Source organism: Xyrauchen texanus, chromosome 18 (genome assembly GCF_025860055.1).
Source record: "Xyrauchen texanus isolate HMW12.3.18 chromosome 18, RBS_HiC_50CHRs, whole genome shotgun sequence".
NCBI lineage: Eukaryota > Metazoa > Chordata > Actinopteri > Cypriniformes > Catostomidae > Xyrauchen > Xyrauchen texanus.
In genome coordinates, this window is record NC_068293.1 from 38,265,177 (window position 1) to 38,284,484 (window position 19,308).

Sequence of the window (19,308 nt, forward strand, 5' to 3'; positions counted from 1 at the left end):
ACACATTGTGATTTTGTTCCTCGTAATTTTGCCGAGAACCGAGTCTGAGTCACAATGAGAACATGAACCATCCACAAATGCTGCCTCAGTGTTATCGCTGCCCAGACACGTGAAGCAGCGCCCGTGACAGTCAGAGGTGGAGATATAACACATCCAGGAATCACACAAAGACGGAAAGGCATCTATATAAAGATGTGTCTTTAAAAAGACGTTCCACGTCAAAGTGTTTGCTCTAACAGAGAAAATATACTCTTTAGCAGGAATATACACTCTTTTAGCGCTGTCGAAGCACCCAGCGGCGAAATCTGCACTCGTCGTGCAGAAGGAGAGAAAGCCGCTGGAAATGCACCATATATCCAACAGCATACGCTCCTTAAATGGTGAATGGAACAGCTGTAGTATTCAGCTCGCTGATAGTACTACCGCTCGGCTCTGAAGAAAAATCTGAATGAGAGTAGGCATTCCTTCTCTTTTTATACCCATATGTCCGGGGGAGTGGCATGCAAATTCCACTGGCCAATTCTCATTGGCCTTTTCTCAAAAGAATACAAAATAAAATAAAAGTGTTCAGGACTCTCAAGAGCGACCCCTAGTGTCACTACATCAACGCAACGTTGAGTGAGTGACAGAAGGGGAACATGCATATTGTTTACATGTTGTGGCAATGTTTTGAAACGGTGAGGATTTTAAAGTTTACGGATTGGACCCATTCAGTTCCATTGTATGTGTCTCACTGGAACCCATATTTGTGCTTTTTTTAATAAAAGAAGGGCAAGTCAAAATTATTTTTTGTGGTAATAAATATTATGCCACAAATGCTCTCAATTGAGCTTAACTTATATTGAACCTGGAATATTCCTTTATACCATGTATTATGTTGCAGTTCCTTGTAAAGTTTCCATCCACTGGTAGGTAGCTGTTTTCTTTACTCGCAAAAAGCCAATTTTTACTAATAGTTGCGATTTGATGAGTGTTCTTTTTTGACCCGGGACTTTGAAAACCCCTTATATAGAGTATAAACGTGCAGTACATGATGAGTTTTTCCACTGAAAACCAGCTGTGTGTCTTGACATTGTCTTTGATCAGCTTACATTGTGTGTTATGGAGTTAAGCGCAGCATATGAAAGTGCTGACTCAGATTCAGGCCTGCAAACTGTCACCCACATCACTCTGCTCTTCATGCTTGAGTTAATCAGCTGCTCTGAAAGGCCCAGGTGCTGTCTATCTTTTTAGGTTTGCTGTGTGACTCCTTACAGGAGGCTGGGATGATAAAGAGGGTCTTGCAACTAGTTTGTGGGTGTTGGTAGCAGGATATCACTGCTGGAAAACAAGAGAAAGAGGAGGCAGAGAGGGGGAGGGAAGAAGACGTCCTTCAGGACGCTCTAAAGAGGACGCTTTAAGCTGTTCACTATATATTAACTTACTGGAAATCTTGGTATGTCAAACTAATAGTTCACCCAAAAATGAAAATCATTTACCCACCCTATGCCAGTATAAATGTTTTTTATTGGAACACAAAAGTGATGTTAGGCAGAATGTTAGCCTCAGTCACCATTCACTTTCACTGTATGGGAAAAAGACGCAATGAAATAGAATGGTGACTGAGACTAACAAACTGCCTAACATCTCATTTTGTTAACCACTGATAAAAGAAAGTCAAATGGATGAGCCAACTCACAGTAATTGTTACAAATTTTCAGGAGACTGGGTTGTGTAATCAGTGTCCCAGTGTTTAGTGGATCAAATCTCTTGCTAGTGTCCGAATTCCTGTTATACTGTATACATAATATACTGATTCACATCATAGGGAGTTAGGGTGTGGAATGAGACACAGCCCTAGATAGTTCATAAAGTGTGGGCAGATAGCTCTGTGAGTATGAGTGAATGTTCCAGGTGTTTGGAGGGGTACCTCTGGACTGTTCTCCCTCTGACTCGTCCTATAATCAGGGCCATCTGATCTGGCTCATGTTTTACACCATAATTAATGGAGGCTTGTGTATGACTGCACTGTTATTAATGGCCACTGATGGAGACCACAGCCATAAACAAGTGTGATTATCTGTCAGAGGCAATCCAAAACAAGGAGCCGGCTACATTTGAGGTATTTTTAGAGTGTAATTAATGGTTAATAAGAGTAATGAATGGAACATGAAGCAGATGTGGCGGACACCTTGTAGCGTGTTTTAGGAAGGTGACAAAGGAGTTTGTCAGCTCTTGTTATCTCACTTTCCTCTAAATGCAGCCTCTCGAAATGATAGTCACATTTTTCTTTTCTATGTTGATGCATTTCCTGTTGAAATAGAAAGTTGGGGACAGGATGAATCAAATTAACAGCATCCATTTAAAAAAATAGCCAATAGCCTTTAGTTTACATAACAGCCGTGAACCATTATTGGCTACTTGCTATAGACAGAGATTTTTTTATTTATGGAGATAGCAACCTCTGGGGCTTTATCATAGGCGAGAGCATAACGGTCAACTAGCAATACGACAGTAAGTCACAGTTTTTTGATACCATACAAATTAATAGGGAGAGTCATAAAATTACGTCCATAATAATTTCGCAAAATCGTCCGTAACATCTCTTATAAAACCTAAATTTATCATAATAAACTACACAAATCGTTCATTCCAAAAAGCATTGTTTAGTGTAAAACCTTACAAAAGCAGTTTATTCAGCACACTGAAACATCTCCTCCATAGACATCCATTAAAAAAGTGCGGCCTCTTGTCTCCACGCCAGTGTACCGCCATACTATGTCTATGGGAGTGCTACGTTATGCTATTTTAGGCTAAGCTTGTAGGCTCCCCTATTAGAATGGTTCTGCTATAGAGCTGCTTAGGGCAGTTATGACATGAGATTGTAGGCCAACCCGAAAAGACTAATTCTCTATGGGTTCACTCTAGAATTTCCAAATGAAGTTCCAAACATAAGTTCGGAAGGAGCTTGTTCGTCTAGAGCCGCCAATCATATCCCAAGGATATAGAGTATAAGCAGCTGCTTTCTTCACACTGGTGATGATTCTTCCAGAATCCCTCCACCTCCCCAGTCAGATAGTCTGGGGTTCGGGCTCGAGAGCCCCTCCATTATTGACAGTATGCCAAATCCATTAACCTTAATGTGCTCCAGGACTCTATGAAACAGTTAACTCATGAATTGTTTTTTACGTATAAAGATTTGAGTAAAATATGGTCTGTGATTAATATTACTTGAAGAGACTTTGAAGTTTGGTGCTACAACATAAATTCAAACCCACAACCGGTTGCTAGCCATGAAAACATTACAAACATTGTATAGCCTATGCCACCTTTGCCATTTTTTATGCTGTTGCCTGTGACGAATATGTTCATATTTGGATACTGCCCTAATGGAAAATATAAACATATATATATATCTGTTACTAAGCTCTCACACATGGTGAACTAATCTGAACATGCTAGTAAAAACTATTGCAGTCTGAACAAATAATAATTAGATCTGGCCACATACATCTTGAAGCTTAAACAGTCAAGAAATCTGAATAGCCCTGCAATGTGAACAAAGCCTAAACCAGATTTTTGGTTAACTGCATTTTGCCTTTGCAGGAACGAATTGTTGTATTATTCGTCAGGCATGTAAACTCACATTCTTGTTTTAGTTGTAGTCCATATGCTTGTTAGCAACTTGTATTTTGATAAGTTGCTTAAGTGTGCACAGTTATTTTTTGAAAAAGGAAGGTAAAGCTTCAGTTCATATTTTGAGTCAAATTGACTTGGAGCTGAATAAAGGTGTGAGGAAACACCCAACCCCAAAACACAGTGTGGATATCTTTCTTACATATAGAGGTCTGGATGGCACTTTTGTGAACCACAACAATTTGCTGATACAGTAAATTACATCATTTACAGGTTCCTCTCCAACAAGTTAGTTTCTTAAAATATCAAACCCATGTGCGATGCAATAATTTTAAATAGTTGATAATTTTAATATTTTAAAATTTTAATTATTCTTGGCCAAAATACAAAGGCAAAAAATGTGCCACTTGTATTAAATAGCAACTTTAAAACTGTGTGGTAAATGTCACATCACATAATTAATATTCATGAGCCAAGCTGCTAATTTTTTCAGATGGTTCCTAATCCACTGCTCGTACCCATGAGAATAGACAGTATACGGAACGTGTGGAGGCTCACGCTATTCACCGCGGCATCCACGCACAACTCACCACGTGTCCCACAGAGAGTGAGAACCACATTATAGTGACCACGAGGAAGTTAACCCAATGTAACTCTACCCACCCTAGCAACCGGGACAATTGGTTGCTTAGGAAGCCTGACTGGAGTCACTCAACACGCCCTGGATTCGAATTTGTGACTCCAGGTGTGGTAGTCAGCGTCTTTACTTGCTGAGCTACAATCTGAGCAAAGGACACAATTTCACAACATTGACTTTGAGTTTAGCATTTGCTGCAGAAATTAGCATGTCTCTCTGAGGCAGTTGTTGTGGCCATCGTCCAGCTCATTTACACTGCCCATGGAAGAGCCTTCCAAAACCCCAGTCACACATCTCCCCTGCAGCTAAATACAGACCCAAGAGAGTCCACAGCACATCTCCCCGCCACTAAGATTCCAATTAGAGCTGGCCATCACTGCTGACAGAGCAAAACTTACCTGCATTTATTATCTGAACAGAGCTGAGGAAAATTGAAAAAACTCCCTTAATGTAAATTCAAAGTATGCTAAATGTACAGACCACTTTAAATTGAATTGCCAATGAAAAATAACAAGAGAAACTTGACAGGTAAAGTTTGTGAAGACACATTTTTATGTTGGCTTGACAAAGACTTGTCTGAAAATGTTATGTTTTTAAAGTTAGCTGCTTATACATACATTAGACACACAGCTAGTGATAGTCAGACAGACTGTCTCACAGATAGTTAAATAAACCTTCAGACATTTAGACTCTAGCAACCACATAGCAATGTCCTGGCAAACACCAGCAACACTCTGGCATTGCATTGTGGTGGGGAGCGTTGCAGGCTCTTTCAATTTCTTAAACATCTTGTTTATGTGATGTGTTTCTCTCATATGCAGAGAGATGTTCGTGATATCTACACACCGATCCATTTTGAGGTGAAATATGAACTGGCAGAGCACAGCGTGATACAGGACTCAAAGGGTTTCCCTTCTCTCAAACCCATCCTACAACAGAAGGACGAAAAGGACAATGTCGTGAAGAACAAGGTCAGTTTTTGTTCTCCTTCACTGTTTTGTTACTCTAGGGTCCATTTTGGGTGAAAATCTGTGGAAGTCTAATGATTGGATTCATGCATGGGAAATGTGTGTAATAGCTCATGAGTACTACACTCGTAGGTGACTAAAGCATAATCAAATTAGCCCAAATATTTACTTAATGAACATGTAAAGGGTGGGGAATTCTATGAGGAACTTCTATGTTCGGTGGGCATAGATTCTGTGAGGGATTGTTCAGTATAGATGATACATTTTCCTGATTGGAAATCTTTTCCTCTTTCTACAGACCATGTTTGCCAGATATTGCACTTGGGAAAACTGCTCAACCAACCTTCAGGTTTCTGCTCATCTGGTTTTGCCACAGTAAGTTGTGTATATTCACATTGTATCCATATATATATATATGTACGTACAGATTAGGACATTTTTAATGATACAGATCTGGATACAGAGAATATAACGAGTTATATAAACTTTTGTGTGGATAGTATTCTTACAAAAAATCTATAACCATGTACCGAAATAACAAACCACATATAGCTGCAGATTTAAAGGATTGTATTAATAAGAAAACATTTGCTTTTAGAAAGACTAGGCTAAAAACTGCACAAAAGGAACTCAACAAGCAGTTAAAGGCTGCTCGGAATAAAACAGAAGGACACTATTGAACATCATTTCCCCATTATGAACTCAAAACAACAGTGGGACTCAATGAAAGTCATTACTAACATAGAACCAAGTTAAACACAGATTCGGACTATTGACGATCAGCAGAAAGCAAATGAGTTGAATGATTTTTATTTTCGGTTCCAAAAACAAGACCCTATTAGAAAATGTAACATCATTTTAGACTCTCTAGACATGGGCAAGAGGATTGAGGTGGATAGCTCTAAAGCAGAGTTGCTATTGCACCAGGTGTGTACTAGGAAATCCACAGGACCGGACAGGATTTCCCCTTGCCTCCTAAAAACATGTGCTGAAGAACTTAACCCAGTTTGGTGCACACTTTTCCAATGTTCATTGGTTACACAAACTGTCCCTGCTTTGTGGAAAAAATCAATGATTACTCCACTTCCTAACAAGTCTTGCCCGATTTAGAATAATGATTTTTAGGCCTGTTGCATTGACATCAGTTGTGATGAAATGCTTTGCGAAATATATTGCGTCTTTATTGAAAATAGAGGTGAACGAAGTTTTCGTACAGACAAGGAAGGAACACGGATGATGCAGAACAGCAGGATTACCCATTTGGTTTTTAAACATTTAGAGGATACAAAGGCATATGCACGTTTACTTTTTTTGTATTTTTCTTTTTAATTAATAGAGTCCAACAGGTAAAAGTCAATAAATCCATTTCTGATCCTAAATCTATTAGCACAGGCGTTCCCCAAGGATGTGTGAGCACCCCAGTTCACTATCTAGTGACATTTTCTGATGATACTGCCATTCTTAGTCTACTACACAGTGATCATGGAATATAATTTTACCAATCTGAAATTAAACAGTTTGTGGATTGGTGTGATGCTCACCAGCTTATTGTAAATGTGAAGAAAAAGGTGGAGATCATATTTGATCTGAAGTCCACTGGGGATCATAGCCCAGTATTGATTCACAAGGAATCCATTAAGCAGGTTACTTCATAATATAGATACCTTGGTGTCTATATTGATATGTTTACATGGCAAGTTCATGTTGATAACCTTTGCTCTAAGATGCCACAGAGGATATACTTTTTGAGAAGGCTTAGACTTTACGGTGTCAATAGTAAAATTATGTATTTGTTTTATCAGATGATTTTAGAGAGTGTGATTAAGTATGGCATACAGGTGTGGTATGGCAATTTGTCAGTACAAGTCAAGTCGAAGCTTGCATGTCTCAGTGAGACGCAATGAAGATTATGGGTAAAATATAGACCAATGTTACCTTCAGGCTCTGTATGAAAATTCTGTGCTTATGGAGGCACAGAAGATTTTAAATGATCCAACACATATCTTACATTTGGAATTTGAGATGCTACCATTTGGCAGGCGGTTTAGATTGCCAAATGCAGGTTGAACGGATACAGGAATTAATTTGTTCCATCGGTGGTGACATTATTGAATAGTAAAGGATTCTATTAGTCCTCTTTGCATGGAGCTGTTTGTAGCATTTTTTTGTATTTTCTTTTGTATTTGTTTTTTGTAGGCAGCAGCTCTGAGCCAATAAAATTGTCCTATACGGTACAATAAAGTTTACCCATACCCTTACATTCATTTTATTTCTAGTGAACATTGTAAAACATTAATACATTGTACATTTTTTGATAATGATTGTGTAGGCTCAGAATAGTTGCCCTTGGCCTTAGCCTACACATATTTAGCTTTTAAATATTATGGAATTTACTTGTTTCCATGTCGTTTCAACCCGGTATTATTTTTTCTCTGCTGCGAAACAAAAGAAATGTGGCAGAATGTCCTTCTGTTTTCTATACAACGGAAGTGAATGTTGACTTGTGAGTGGTGAGCAAGTCTAAAGGAATCATGTTGAATTGAACTCAAGCATAAATTATATTTAAGAGCCCCAGAGGGGAAGATTATCACCAAATAATGGCTTACAATTCTAATATTCTAATACATTAAAATCAAAAAAGTCTGTGTGGTAGCAAATGAAAGCAACATTTTTGCTACTAGCCAAGACTGATTGCAAGCTTGTATGCAACCAACTACAAGCAGTAACAGCATGTACGTTGTTATATAAGTGTTTAAGAATGCTTTCTTAATGATATTTTCTTGAAGCGTAAAGGTGAACATCTGTAGACCTCAGTAAATATTCAGACAGTGCCAGTGATGCCCGTGACTAACAGGAGGGTTTATGACATTATCTTGTCCCCTCATGAATACACCGATTAGACCAGCATGGACAGTAGCCAAAGCTTCATATCAAGGCATTTTATTCATCACATTTCTTGCGCTCACCCAATTTAGGCAAAGGCGTATGTGTGCACATTAGCATTTTGGATCATGTTTGCAGCCGGATGCAAACTAATTTATGGACCCCTCTTACCCATTGGTGATACTATATGATCTGATTATTCGTGAGGCAGTGTGTGTGTGTGTGTGTCGTGCGTGCGCATGAGACAGAGAGAGATAATTTCTTGTCATTCTCCCAGATGGACACCTGGTGCCTTTGAGAAACATCAGGCATTTTTATTCCACTATTGCTGTCACTACATTCTAGACAAATATGATTCTTAAAAACACTCTTAACTAAACGTAAATGATTAGTAAGTACCTTGTAAGTAACCTTGATTAGTAAGTACTTTGTTGATTTGCTTTTTAATACCAGAACAAGTATTCTAATTGTATTTATTGCATATAAAAATAATAATTTTAATATTAAATAAAATAAAGAGGAATTTCTTTCGCACCGGTTATCCCAATATATTATGTTTAGTAACCAATGCTTTGAGGTTGAAGTAGTGCTGTTTTGAATCTGAAATGTTGGGTGACGATTAGTTGTCCTTTAATTGTAAAAAAAATTGTGATGTACGATTGAGTTGTCTATATTGTTCATGTCAGTTAAAAGGTAAGCTTAAAGGAATAGTTCACCCAAAAATTTAAATTCTCTCATCATTTACTCACCCTCATGCCATCCCAGATGTGTATGACTTTCTTTCTTCTGCTGAACACAATCTAAAATTTTTAGATGAATATTTCTACTCTGGAAGTCCATACAATGCAAGTGAATGGCTGCCAAAATTTGGAAGCTCCAAAATCCTCATAAAGGATTTTACTCACCCTAATTTCACTTCTAACCTGTATGAATTTCTCTCTTCTGTGAAACACAAAATAATATATATTTTTAAGAGTATTTCAACTGTTTTTGTTCATACAACGCAAGTCAGTGGGGTCCAAAGCAACATTGGACCCCATTGTCTTTCATTGTATGTGTGACGCTCTTGTTCTACCCGCTGCATACAGGACTCGAACCTAAGTCTCCGGCATGGGAGGCGGGTGCTCTAACAAGGAGGCTAAAGGCTACAGCCTCTAGCGTCAGTCGCTAGTGCACCTCTTGGTCAGGAGAGTGAGGGTTACACACTGCACAGCTATCTACCAGCTGACTCCCATTACACTCACCCCCCTAAACCTCACTCCCATCTGGGTCACGGCACCAATGTGTTGTTCTACCTCTTGTTCTACCTGCTTAATACGGGACTCGAACCTATGTCTCTGGCGTGGGAGGCAGGTGCTCTAACAAGGAGGCTAAAGGCTACAGCATCTAGCGTCAGTTGCTAGTGCACCTCTTGAGGTCAGGACTGACTCCCATTACATATGGAAAAACAGTTGAGATATTTTTCAAAATATCATCTTTTGTGTTCCAAACAATAGGGATATATAAAGTCATACAGGTTTGGAGCGACATGAGAGTGAGTAAATGATGACATAATTTTCATTTTGGGGGGAACTATCCTTTTAAAAAGTTATTTATTCACCGTAACTTTGGAAGTTAAATAAAATGTATGATTTCCTCATACAAGGGTTGTAAATAGATATTGCACAGTGTATAATGACAAACATAAATATATTCTTAATATTAAACTACATTTGAAGTGATGCGCACCACATATTTGGCAAACCACACTCAAGCACCTCGTAAAATCTCTTGTGAGGTTGTCTGAACGCTCAAATAACGCACTACTGCACCAGAAAGAGATGTGTATTATAAAATGTGCAGTCCATTGTATTTGTATATTCGCTTATAAATTCCCCTATCTGGATGGCAAAATATAATTCGAAATCAAAGTGCACAGTGATCACATATCAAATTAATTCGCTCAAATAATTGTGACAACCGCTGTTTGTAGGCAATTCATATCTTGGATTAATCTGAGAATTTCTTAGCCTCTTGAGAGACACACTGCACTGGACAATTTGTATTTTGCTTTCCAACAACACAATGTGATTTTTCAACAGGTCATACATGAACATGCGTTATTTTGCTCTGGGGACTGGAAAAAGCATCATGTTAAACACCTCATTGGTCAACACTGGAGATGACGCTTTTCTTCCTAAAGTTCACCTGAGGTTCCCCAGCAACCTACAGTTCATCAAAGTGCTAGAAGTAATGCTGACTTTTATTTCTTTATCATATTTATTTTATTGTTCATTGAAATGTTCAAAATCAAATCTATGTTTAGCTGAGGTTACAGATCTGATTTTTAGCTATTTGCAATGCTGATGCCTTTTACCAAACACTTTGAAGTATTTTATTAATGTGGGGTGATTTCAGGAGGATAAATATGTAAGCTGTGAAATCACAGAGGAAAATAAAGTGGCCATCGGTTTGGACTGCAACGTTGGAAATTTATATATCCCCTCTTTCTCCAAGGTAAATGTCTCACCCAATGGAAGGTGAGTGAGTTGTTGTTTGTCACCATGTCGTGTCGGAATATAAACATCTCTTGTTTCACCAGGTCAACATCACCTTTTTACTGGATGTGATGCAGAACAGCAGTGCGGGAGAACTTAATATCCACATTAATGCTACAAGGTATAAGTTCCAGACATCTCAGTCTTGGACTGAAAGAATTCAGTTAAAAATATTGTTTATGCAAATGGAAAGATATGTGAGCCAAATCTACAGCCAAATGTAAACATTTGTGGAGAACATATTACTACTGCGTGCTTTAGCTTGATTGTCAGAGCACAAAAGACAAATAAAGGCATTGAACGGCATATTCAAAGGATTTGTGTGCTTTCAATGTTACTGTTAGAAACAAGAAACCAGGAACTATAGTGGAATTAATCATTAAATGGATGTCTGCTTGTCTGCACTGTATTTATATTCCTCAAATATTTTGGTTAGAGTTTGTTCTAAACCCCTAATAAAAAGTATTATCCTTCTGCGATTACTTTAGTCTGAACTGATAAACATACAGACATTTGGACATCCAAACTTAGTTTTGTAGATAATTTCTGCCAATCTGTTTTGGCTTTTGTCAGTTTTATACAAATTGAATAGAATTTTTTTAGAATCACTCATTGACTTACACTGATATAACATGTTCAGCATTCAAAACCAACAGAGATGACATAATCACAATATTTGCATAACGAATTCCGATTGATCTGATTTCTAGCATCTATTTCCATACTGAATTGAGGTCTTTTCTAACTGAAATTACATTTATTTTACTATATAGGCACCAAAGATGGTGTTGAGTTATGATGTAACATTGGCTGGCAACAGGTAGACGCAGAGATGATGATGAAGTGCGAAGAACCCAAGTGCAGTTTATTTACATAATGAATATCCCAAACATGAATCCAAATGTGAGAACAAACATACTTGACTTGACTTGACATGACTTGACATGGAACGCTGCACACCAACAATGATACATTCACAATACTCGACAATGGAAAACATGAGGGCTATATACTTGGACTTGGGAGAACACAACTCTAAAGAAGATAATGAGACTGCTAACAAGCTAATGCAACAATGAACCAATGGGGTCAAGACACAAGAACATGGGAAACACATGGCAAGATCACATGACAATGAAACAGGAACAAACATGGCTTGGAACTATTTTACCAAAATAAAAGACATGAACAAAAACACATAAAGCCATTACATACGTGTTGATTAAAAAACAAGACGCATACAAAGTTTACTGAAAACTTAAAGACTATACTTTTACTGCCATGCAAGCCCGGAGATACAAATCTAGTTTGATATTAAACATTACCATTGTTGGAGTACGTTAGCTATTGTTGTTTATATGACTATTGGTGCAATAAAACAGAGCTGGATCTTAACAAATCCTTATAGCCTGTGTTATGTAACACAGTCCTCATAATGAAATCATGGGGCAATAATTAAAGCCATTAAACATTTACTTAGATAGAAATTCTTTCCAAGCTCACTTTCATTCAACACTCATCCAATATGTGTTTTTTAGTGAGAGCCATGAAAACACAGATCTTCGGCATGACAACATAGTCATTCTGGCATTGCCCTTTAAGTATGCAATTGATCTCAGTGTCCATGGGTAAGTCATCCTGCTATTTAAACTTATGCCTGATTTCAGAATAGAAACATGAAGCTTACAGAACTCTAGTCTTTATCTTCCCTTTGTGTTCTCCACAGGTTTGTCTCACCGACTTCATTTGTATTTGGAGAGCAGGAGTCGGTGCCGGTCGACTGTTATTCCGAGAAGTTTAATTATACATACAAGGTATTTTAGCACTCCATCAGACAGACAACAATATCGATAAGTGCTAATGAATCATTTAGCACGATCCGTTTCATTATAATGTATATTAACATTCAGGTGATGAATATGGGTCCAAGTAAAGCTATTGATGCCAAAGCTAAGATTGCCTTGCCTCTGATGCTAGTGCCGTACAAATACCAATTAATAAGGATTGCAGATTTACAGGTGAGCAAACGTGTGTAAATATGCATGTATGCAAATATGCTTGTATATCCTCCAAACATGATTATGTAACAACACCGGTAAATTGGCATAATTATCTATATTTATTTTTAGTTTTAACTTTTTTATATTGTTTGTCTTGCAGACAACTCTTGGACATTGCTTCCAGATGAACAATACATTTCAGATTATTGATGACTGTGACGTTCCAAAAGCTTCCTTTATTCAGGAACTCGTGTTCTTCTTCTCCCCCAAAAGCAAACGCACAATGGTAAAATAATAGTAATAATTCATCTGTCTTTTGTAAATCAGGGTTCCCATGGTCAAAAACTGGAAATATCAGGGAATTTTTAAATGGGCAAAAGGCCTGGAAAAGTAATTGAAATTTACATAATGAAAATACAATATTCTAGTTATGATATTAAAATATTTAATCAGCAAGAGATTGCTCTTTGTGAGTGCAGTCTCAATAAAATAATTAAAAAATCCATATTCACTGGCCACAAATGACTGGAAAAGTTGTTTGGTCAAAAGGTGTGGGAACCCTGATGTGTTATAAGAAGGCATCCAAAGCATCATGCTCTTTATTTTACAGTTCTGTGCCCCTGAAGATAAGACTTGTAAGATTGTGGAGTGTCACTTTGGTGATTTAGAGGTCGGAAAGGAAGTGAGCATCACTATGGAGGTCGAGCTAAACCCCAGTGTTCTCCAACTAAGTCCAGTGAGTATGGCCAGAGACAGTATAAAGATTTAGAGACAGTCAACAGTTTTGGTATTTTGGTCTTTCTTCATTCAAATGGAAAAGGCATGATCAAAGTTCAGGCATGAAACTCTATGTAGCGCAAGCTGTAATGTTCTTTGAACTTGTTATCCGCTAGCCAATTGGCTCCATCACATGTGACATGTTAAGCCAATCGTCTCTCATGATGTAATCTGATTGGACATATAATCGGGTAGCCAATCAACTTGCAAGGCAACTCTTTGTCTAACATTTAAATTGCCCAGTTTTGCAGATGAGCCGGTTTGACTGCAGCACACTGTGCAAGATCTCTGAAAATCCACTCTGAAACTCACCTCCACCCTAGCTCTATCTGTTGCATGGGGATTGTTTGTATGTCTATTAATGCGGCAGTATGTCCTACATGCTCAATGCGGCATGTCTTGTGTTTTGTCTAATTGTGCAGCAGCGGCAGCATGTCCACATGTTTAACTCGGTATGTCAGTAGCAAGTCTCCGTTCTTGTGCTACAGCATTAGCAGCAGCAGCAGCAGCAACATAGCAGATCTAGTCCGCCAAGACCAATATTCGATCAATATGTCATATCCACATTAACATGCTAAATCTTTCGGAGAGTTGTCATGACTGGACTTACTTGCATGCCTGTTGCCAATAGAAAATAGCTACCTGGGGGCATTGCCAAGATGGCCACTGAGTGAACTTTTATGGAAGCCTTTATGGGACTTTGTCAGGGGTTGTCCCACTAATCTTAGTTTCAGCCTCAGCCAAAGCCACAGAAGCTGCATTTATTAACACTGTACACTGTAAAATGTGTTAGTAACTTAGTTAATATTAGCAAATTCCTTGAGTACATCTGTACACTTGCTTTGTTTTCAAAGTGTCTCTGAAATGTATGGTACTTGTTGTCTACAATAGATGGATTAAAATCAACACAGTTTCAAATTTTTGTGACAGAATAATGTAAATGACAATATGTCCCTGAATTAATGCAAGAATGTGGCTGGCAAAAATACTTCTGATTTGTAGAGCAGATCTGAATTATGTAAAAATCTTTACCAGATGTGAAAAAACAAGGTGATTAAAATAAACTCAAATATATTTGGGGCTTAAGCCTTGGAAACCCACCCCTAGTGCCGCACTATGGACTATGGTATGACTTCCTCTAATTACAGCCAATGAATGTTGCTTATATAGTACTAGTTGCAGTGTTTCAGTAGGGGGACCAAATTATTGTTTGGCAGCTGGATTGCCTGATTTGTTAACCGAGAGGAACTTGAAATGTATAACCTTGATATATATTTATTTTCTCTAGGGCAGACACACTGTAATGACAATACATGGCACAATTGACCTTATTTCACCAGTGAGGGATGCCAACACTATCTTTCTACAGGATGACAATTCTGCTAGAGTACGTATTTTAGGACATAGTGTGAAGCTAGTTTATCCAGTGGTACAAAATGAGAGCCACTTTTGCATTTTATTAACTTGAATCTTTGCAATGTTACAGGTTTTCTTAGAGGCTGTCTACAACCAGAAGCCTGTGGCATCTGTGGGCATTTTTATGATTGTGTCCAGTCTGATTCTTGGGCTTATCATTTTAGCACTGCTTATCATTCCCCTCTGGAAGGTAAGAATTGCCTTGTTGAGTTCAAATAAAGTTACTTACTGAGTTACTTTCTCCCCCCTCTACATTCTAGAGGGGGATTGTCATTCTACAGTCCATTTTGTTTAACAAAAGTATGGATAAGGCCCCTTAGTGCAAGATGAGTCTTTAATATTTTGGTATATTTAACTAAAAGAGAAGACACATTTGGCATGTGTTTATCTGCTAAAAGTTAATTTAGGCATTAATTTGTGCACACTAGCATGTAGATGTCCTCAAAGCTAACTGACGAGGACAAAAAGCCACAAAACACCAATTTAGATTTTATGGGGTCTTGAAAATACAAGGATTGTTGGGTCTGCTGAAAAGTGAGTTGTACTTTTGCTTGCCAACACTAATATATTCCTTTGGTTTTATTAGCTTGGATTCTTTGAGAGGAAGTTGAAGAAGGAGAAGTTACAACGGGACAGTTGGAACTATGTACCCAAGAATGAGAGCGTGTCCTAATACAGAAACTACCACCAAACAGAACTGAAGGAACAAACCATGAAGGACTGCTGTTCTGTTGATACCAAGAGCTGGACTCATGTTAACCTACAGCCATTAACCTTAATGCCATTCATAACAAAGCGAACTCTAAGAGGCTTTAATACAAAGACTGTCAAAAGAATCAACATTTTCAGCAGTATGAAGCCAATGCACTTTAGCTCTGTAGGTTATAGAGTATTGAACATACAACAAGTACACACACTGAAACATTCTTGGGTTGCAGCTCCAAGGGAAAAAAAAGACATCAGAATGTAATGTTGCAACAGATCATTACGGCTCTGTTCCAAGGCCTTGGGCGCTTTCTATGTAGGCTGCATTTTAAGGTATCATAGGCATGCTACTGCCGCTTAAAGACCGTTGACAACAAATGCATCCTTGTGGGGAAAAAAGCTAGACACAGCATGATAAATATAGCAAAACACAGGTGTCTCGAGACACATTTTAACAGCTGAAGTTCTTTTTAACTTTACAGTGTCTAAAAACAGTCAGCTGTGAGTAATAGTGATAAGCACTTGCAGCACATCAGATATAAAATGGGGTGTCCACAAACTGTTGGTGCGGTGCGCCAGTCTCATCCAGTGTACACATCATCCTTGGTTACAATGAAAGTGATTAGCTTGTGCAAGCAGGTGTAAACGAGGTGTAAAGATTTTACAAATGTTATACAGTAGCATGTGTCCATTGTGGAGAAGGCAATCTCAGAATGCATTATTGCATGCTTGGAGAGAAGAAAATCCATCCAAAATTGTGTTGAAATTTTTGGCTTCAATACCGAAAAGCAAGGCTGTAAACACATTTTCAGGAGTGGGAGGACCACATGCAATAATTTAAAAAGAAACTTTTGATAAACCCAGAGCGGTCCATCACTAATCTGAATGGCATCAATGTAAATTAAACAATAGCATCCCTGTCAATGTAACGATAAGTAAAAATTTTCAAAGAAATGATAAATAAGAAATTTACTATTTAACTCAATATTTGAGTTTCTTATGTATTTTTATGCTATGGAAGTGTATCGCATCATTAGCTTGCCAACATGCTAATGTCAAACTCATTGTGTGAGAAAGGTTTCCCATGTGCTTTGCGCGAGGAACACTATTTGTTGCTGCCTACTGTATGTATTGCACCCTAAATTGGTCACCCTAAAATGGTTCCATTTCAGTTAGGATGCTGCCTTAGACGGCAGTAGACAGCAAGTCAGCTCACTAGGTTTTGGAACAGAGCCGAAGTGTTAATCACCGTTTTGACTATGATCACTGAACATATTGGCTATTGGCCTGCTGTAAAGGAGAAAATTGCACTGCTGTAGCTTTTCTTTGATAACGTTGTGTCTGAAGAGACAGAGGTGACACATAATTTTTCTGGCACTTTCCGTCTCGGTTTCTGCCCCTTTCCAAATCAGAACATTGCTGTGATCAAGGTTTTCACACCATTGCATTACAGTGGTATCGGTTCTCAATGCAAAAAAAGCAGGAAATGACACATATTCACTCTTTTTCACTCCACCCAAACTCTTGCTGCTGAGTTCAATAGTTTGAAGTTTGAACAGAGACACCAGATGGAAGGAGTGTTTGCCGCGTGCTTTGGCTGAGTGCCATAGAAACGGAGCAAAGGAAGCTGCTGTTCTGTGTCTGTAGTGTGCTACAGAAGAGTGAAGAGTGGCATGTGTCTGGCTCCCAGCCATTTCTTAAGTGTGTGTGAGTGTGTGTATTCATTTGTATGACAGAGAACCCCCACCCTTACATTCACTTTACAGTCAACTCTCACTCATATGCAGAACTCCGCAAAAACCCACGACATTCACAAAGAAATGTAAATTTCCCACTCCTAGTAACCATCATTAATCATTTACGAGATCTATTGCAAAGACAAAAACAAGGAGAGAATAAATATTTTGTGTTAACTCAAATAAATACAGGAATTTACAAATGAATGATAAACTAAACTGAAATAAATGTGCATTTAAATATCATTTAAAATCAATATGTGATGATTTGATTAAATTAATCTCAAGCCCAACTTTAGCCAATCTTTGAATTCTGTCAAAAAGGGCCTTCTAATTAGATGAGAAGCAGGTGCCTGATTGATTATTAAAAAAAAAAAAAAAAATTCTGGTAAATGATGTGTGTTATTATATAGGGAGATGGAACAATTTGTGGTGCAATGCTAAATAAACCAAAATTAAGCAAATTACATTTTTAAAACTAGAACAACTGTAATTATGCATTCAGCTATCATTAAGACTGCAGTACTGTTAAATCTGTTAAATGCATTTTACAATGTTTAAAATTACATGGATTTGCCATGGGGTGATTTCATCTGGGCCTGCTCATAATGGGATGCAGGATGTATTTTTGTGTGAGTGAGACACGAAAGGGTTGTTGGCACTGACAACCCTTATGACAATTAAAGCTTTGGCTGGTCTCTTAAAAAGAAGTGCATGAAAATGTATTTATAATGTATATAATCTTCAGTTCATAGATTGGATACAACATCAGGTTGTATCGGGATGGGTTGCTAGTCATATGTGCTTTCCAAGACATTAAAGAAGCAAGCTCCAAATAACAAGCTTCCTTGTTCACTCTCCTCTTTACTGTTCAGGGAATTGTATACAAAAAGCACACTGCTTCTTTTAATCTATATTTTTATTAAGTTCATGATAATAAAAGGTTTTTGTTATTTGCTGTCTTTAAAAAACAAAAATATACAAATTACGCTGAAAAATGTAATTTGGTTTAATTTAAATTCATATGCACTGGAATGTACTGTGTCATGTTTTTACTTTGACATAAAATTTTCTATGTACACCTTAAAGCTTTGTTTAATTTCTCACCATATGTAACTACTAGTATACTGTAAGCTTTTCTATGTGTGTGTGTGTGTGTGTGTGTGTGTGTGTTCAGATACAGCTGCATTTAACTGGCGACTCATCTGCCTCCTCCATGTCTGCTCCAAAGAGCGTGAGGAGCTGGGGATGAACTCTGGAAAATAAACAGTTGTCATTGCATTCAAACATTACAAAAATGTATCTCATGTAACACACACACTCTTTCGTAAAACCTCTCACTGATCTGTTTATTCTTCTGGCACTGATTCTGAAGAACTCATATCACATTTGTAGTGCCTAAAAATAACAGGGTCTGCTACATTGGTCATCAGTACTAAAATTCAACATTTGCCCTGGATATCTTCACTACTGTCTGATATTTAAACAGGAATGTGGCTTATAAATCTTATATATAAAAAAAGACATCTCTAAACTGGATGAGCCATGTTAAGCCATTGTAAAAATGCACATTAGCACACACATTCAACATATTCTCTCTCTAAAAATACATATTACAAATATTCAGTAATGATTGAATATTTGTGTCTTTTGTCATATTGCTGTTCCCTCTTTTTTTTTATAAATGCATTGAGCCACTCGAGGTGATTGTATAATGGTTCAATGGATAGTTCACCTAAAAACTAAAATTCTGTCCATCCATTTACTCGCCCTCATGTTGGGCGAGTAAATGGAGATTGTTTCTGAGATTTTTTTTTTTTTTTAATAATCATGCAGTTCAGTTTGGAAATATTTATTATTAGGCCTATTATTATTATTAGTAGTAGTGGTATAATTATCATCATTATTGAGAACTGTACAGAATTAAAATTATTACAAAATTATTTATTGACTTATTACAGTCAATAAACCTCACTGTATGGTACAAAAAAAACATAATAAATACAAAAATACAAACAAACAAAATAAAAGAAT

General features: G+C 37.6%; 2 protein-coding genes across 2 annotated transcripts in view; one reads left to right on the plus strand and one right to left on the minus strand.

The window, feature by feature from the left end:
* LOC127658982 (integrin alpha-4-like) overlaps positions 1-17,438 on the plus strand; it is a 37,572-nt gene extending 20,134 nt beyond the window's left edge. Inside the window, exons 16-28 of the mRNA XM_052148576.1 lie at positions 5,074-5,223; positions 5,519-5,595; positions 10,185-10,332; positions 10,501-10,599; positions 10,685-10,761; positions 12,179-12,268; positions 12,367-12,454; positions 12,551-12,658; positions 12,801-12,926; positions 13,251-13,376; positions 14,706-14,804; positions 14,904-15,023; positions 15,420-17,438. Of these exons, the coding sequence (XP_052004536.1) occupies positions 5,074-5,223; positions 5,519-5,595; positions 10,185-10,332; positions 10,501-10,599; positions 10,685-10,761; positions 12,179-12,268; positions 12,367-12,454; positions 12,551-12,658; positions 12,801-12,926; positions 13,251-13,376; positions 14,706-14,804; positions 14,904-15,023; positions 15,420-15,506 (1,395 nt within the window). The 3' untranslated portion in view covers positions 15,507-17,438. The remainder of the gene's footprint in view (positions 1-5,073; positions 5,224-5,518; positions 5,596-10,184; positions 10,333-10,500; positions 10,600-10,684; positions 10,762-12,178; positions 12,269-12,366; positions 12,455-12,550; positions 12,659-12,800; positions 12,927-13,250; positions 13,377-14,705; positions 14,805-14,903; positions 15,024-15,419) is intronic.
* A 152-nt stretch (positions 17,439-17,590) lies between these two features.
* Positions 17,591-19,308, minus strand: part of LOC127658983 (ceramide kinase-like protein) — an 82,132-nt gene continuing 80,414 nt past the window's right edge. Inside the window, exon 13 of the mRNA XM_052148577.1 lies at positions 17,591-18,529. Within this exon, the coding sequence (XP_052004537.1) occupies positions 18,448-18,529 (82 nt within the window). The 3' untranslated portion in view covers positions 17,591-18,447. The remainder of the gene's footprint in view (positions 18,530-19,308) is intronic.